Source organism: Seriola lalandi, unplaced genomic scaffold (genome assembly GCF_002814215.2).
Source record: "Seriola lalandi dorsalis isolate HSWRI2012SDOR001 ecotype SW California unplaced genomic scaffold, Sedor1 jcf7180002054655, whole genome shotgun sequence".
Lineage (NCBI taxonomy): Eukaryota > Metazoa > Chordata > Actinopteri > Carangiformes > Carangidae > Seriola > Seriola lalandi.
In genome coordinates this window covers 112,302-116,364 of record NW_019525208.1, presented here as the reverse complement: position 1 = coordinate 116,364, position 4,063 = coordinate 112,302, and the positions used below count along the sequence as shown (strand labels likewise).

Below are 4,063 nucleotides of genomic sequence, written 5' to 3'. Positions count from 1 at the left end.
TTGAGAGAGCTCTTTGCTTTTACCCATCATGAGATGCCCATTGTGTGACACCTTGGTAAAAAGAAATCTTTTTATAGGCCATCAATTAGGACTAAACCAGCTGATATTAATTTGCATTGATAGGGGGCAGGCTAGCTTTCTAAATACTGACAGATTTCAGCTGATTTCTTGGCTTTCCATGCCTTTTTGCACCTCCTTTTCTTCATGTGTTCAATACTTATTCCCTGTGTCATTTCACTTTATTACACATAACTTAATTTATGGACATATATGTTTTGATTTCTTTGTATGTGTGAATTACTTGGGTTGTTACCGACATCTGGTGACAATTTCATATCAATAGCCCCAGCAGAAATAAATTTACTGAGAAGAATGTTGACGCGTTCATTATTTCTTTTCCCCGCTGTATGTGTTCTAGGATTACTGGACTTAATGAATATGAGCAAAGCAGGAGAAGCAGTCAGCAGGTTCCATTTGGAAGTATTTAATCTTTGCTGCAGTCAGTCAGGTGTGAGTGGTTACAGATGAGAGCATGAGGAAGCAGACAGTCAAATTCATCATATTATTAAATATATAATTTTGTGAGAACAAACAAAGAGATCAGATGTTCTACTGAACAAAAACATAAACAATGAAATTAACGACTCACTGAAACACTCAAGAACAAAGGTATCAAGGACATAGAACAAAGAACACTCAAGGCACCTGTGTCACCTGTCCAGTTAATGCACCTGTGGTCCTGCTGCTCTTCAGCTCAGCAGTTGTGACCTCACTTCCCACAGTGTGTGTTATTTATGTAAAAATTAAAAAGAAAATGCAGAAATGTGAGTGGGCATTCTGTGACCAGATGAGCTGTTCGACATTTCATGTTTCCTGACTATGTTTTAATGTATGTGTAACCGTGGAAACAAGAGGTTTGTCTTTAGCTCCTTCATGTTGATCCTTGATCTGATTCATTCATGAGATCTGCCTGTTAGAGTTACTTTGTGAAATGCTAATCAAGGTCCATCAGGAACGTAACACAAACATCTTTGATGCCGTTGTTCTCTACAGGAAGATGACCATGGACTCTGACTGAAAGCTCATCTCAGGAGAAAAACATCACAGTGAATTTATTGTAATGAACTGATGATGTGAGAAATGAAAACAATTGAGTGTGACTCAACATCACCGCTGGTTGGTGTGAAATGCATGCTGGGATACTCGTCTAAAGGGTCCTGATAAAAATAAATGGAGTGAGACATCTTCAGGTCTCCTGAATGTGGGCAGGACTGATGATGATTCAGATGGATTCAGACTGAGAAACACCTGTGGGTCTGATGCCTCCTCACACTGTCTCTGACGTCCTCTGACTGGAGTGAGACAGCAGGGTGACCTTTGACCTCAGGCCTGATGATGAGCAGGAGTAGGACACATTGTTCCCCAGAGAGGACGATCTGTCTCCAGAGATGCTGTGACAGCACAGAGCACTCCTGGCCTTCTCTCTGAACTCCACCGACACGTAATAGAAAATGAAGGGGTCAATGCAGCTGTTGAAGGTGCTAACCGCTAAGCTAACCATGTAGGGGACGTAAAAGTCCTCGCCATCTCCGTCCACCAAGTTGTCGGCGTAGGTGAGTAGGAGAAGGACGTTGCTGGGCAGCAGACATCCGATGAAGACCAGCAGGACCAGCACCGTGACCCGGATGGCGTGACTGTAGCGCTTCCCCTCGGCCAGTAGGGTGTGCAGTACGGCGCCATGGCAGAACAGGACAACCGCGAAAGGCAGCAGGAAGCAGACGGAGAACAAGGTGGCGAAATACGGTAGGAAGTAGTTCTCCTGCTCCTCCTCAGGCAGCGCGTCATGGCAGGTGGTGATCTGCAGCTCGTCCAGCACGTAGGTCTGCTGCGACACCAGCAGTGGCAGCATGGCGGCCAGCACCACCGTCCACACCGCCGCTGTCATGTACAGGGACATCCGCTGGCTGCGCAGTGTCTTGGCGCCAAATGGGTGAACCAAAGCGATGTATCGGTCCAGAGCCACAAGCGCCAGACACAACACAGACCCGTACATGTTGCCATAAAACATGGCCATGACGACGCGGCAGAAAGCTTCTCCCAGCTCCCAGTGGTTCCCCCTGAAGTGGTAGACGATACGGAATGGCAGCACCAGCAGCAGCAGGCAGTCGGCAGCCGTCAGGTTGATGAGCAGCGTGGTGGACGGCAGCGGTTTGGTCCTGAACACCAAGATCCACAGAGCCAGCAAGTTGGAGGGCAGACCCACGATGAAGGCTAGCAGGTACAGGACCGGCAGGTACAGATTTGTGGTCGGAGCCTGGATCTCCTTCAGCTGCTTCTCCTTCAGAGTGGTGAAGTTGCAGGTGGTCATCAGCTTGAAGGCCCGCAGACCTGCAGAGACCAGAACACACAGACTGTCTTTAGACTTGCAGAGACCAGAACACGTGTCAGACTGTCTTTAGACCTACAGAGCCTAGAACACACAGACTGTCTTTAGACCTACAGAGACCAGAACACACAGACTGTCTTTAAACCTACAGAGACCAGAACACACAGACTGTCTTTAGACCTGCAGAGACCAGAACACACAGACTGTCTTTAAACCTACAGAGACCAGAACACACAGACTGTCTTTAGATATGCAGAGACCAGAACACATGTCAGACTGTCTTTAGACCTGCAGAGACCAGAACACACAGACTGTCTTTAAACCTACAGAGACCAGAACACACAGACTGTCTTTAGACCTGCAGAGACCAGAACACACTAAAGTGGTGCATTCAATAAAATTTAATAAAAAGTTCTCAATTCAATAAAACATTTTCTCTTCAATAGAACATTCTGTGTTTAATAGAACGGTCTCTCTTTAGTAAAATGTTCTGTCTTTAATAAAATGTTCCATCTTTAAAGGAACGTTCTCTCTTTAATGAAACTTTCTCTCTTTGACAAAACATTCTCTTTAATAAAACGTTCTCTCTTGGATACAACATTATGTCTTTAATAAGCATTCTTAATAAAATGTCCTCTTTGATGAAATGTTATCTTTTTTTTATATATATATTTTTGGGCTTTTCTATGCCTTTATTTGACAGTACAGTAGAGAGAGACAGGAAATGGGGAGGCAGAGAGAGGGGGAATGACATGCAGCAAAGGCCGTCCGATGCAGGACTTGAGCGACTGCAGCGAGGACTGTAGCCTCTACACATGGGGCGCCTGCTTAGACCACTACGCCACACGATGCCCCCCGAAATGTTCTCTTTATAATAAAATGTTCTCCCTCTGATAAAACATTCTCTCTTTGATAGAACGTCTTTTGTTTCAGGGACTAAAAGTTACCAGGGTCCTAACAAAGACAGAGAAATGGGAACATACACACCTGAATCTGACTGTTGAAATCTGTCTCAGACAACGACCAATAAAAACACCTGATCCTGATTTGACCCCGCTGGGCGTCTGACCTGTCTCTACCTGTCCATGTGTTCACTTGAGGAAGAGAAGAAAACTTACGGACGGACATGCCGGAACATTCCTCTGCAGGTCGAGAAGAGGGAGAGACGCTGCAGACTGACCACAGCAGAGAGACGAAGACCAGAGTCCCAAAAAACACCCTCATCTTCCTCTTCTACTTCTGTCTCCTTTTCTTCTTCTGGTCCGAGTCTATCTGATGCAGCGGTGGTGGCAGTCCTCTTCTTCCTCCTCTGTCAGTCCTGTGGTTTTACAGCAGAAGTGCTGGCTGTGAGTGTATGAGCCTAGTGTGTCTATCTTTGTGAGGAACAGAACATTAGCCCTCAGCAGAGTCTGTGCCTGGTTTTTACTTCCTTGAGGTTAGAAACAGGTGTTCAGGAATGCAGTGTGTCCTCACAAGTACAAGTCCCACTGTATTTATGTTTTTTCCTCCCATGCTGTGATTCAGACTGATGGAAATGTTTATATATTGTGCTGGGCTTCATCAAACAGGAAATGTGATTGACCTGTATGTCACTAAACTCCGCCCCTGAACAATGACTGTCAGTCACAGCTCAGCATCAGTAACTAGAAACTTGGTGAGGTGACTTGACCCCCCCCC

The 4,063-nt window shown here is 45.7% G+C and overlaps 1 protein-coding gene across 1 annotated transcript; it reads right to left on the bottom strand.

Annotated features, from left to right (window-relative positions):
- Positions 1-468: 468 nt before the first annotated feature.
- Positions 469-3,971, bottom strand: si:ch211-132p1.2 (proteinase-activated receptor 4). The gene is made up of 2 exons (XM_023420651.2): positions 3,505-3,971; positions 469-2,388 (listed from the first exon to the last, which is right to left on the bottom strand). The coding sequence occupies exons 1-2, from the start codon at positions 3,608-3,610 to the stop codon at positions 1,328-1,330; spliced, it is 1,167 nt and encodes a 388-aa protein (XP_023276419.1). The 5' UTR covers positions 3,611-3,971; the 3' UTR covers positions 469-1,327.
- Between the last annotated feature and the right edge of the window lie 92 nt (positions 3,972-4,063).

Bases quoted from the DNA above. Each gene is read 5' to 3' on its own strand.
- si:ch211-132p1.2 (XM_023420651.2), bottom strand. From the start codon at position 3,610: ATGAGGGTGTTTTTTGGGACTCTGGTCTTCGTCTCTCTGCTGTGGTCA. The intron at 2,389-3,504 runs GTAAGTTTTCTT...TGGTCTCTGCAG, and splicing joins ATGTTCCGGCATGTCCGTCC to GTCTGCGGGCCTTCAAGCTG.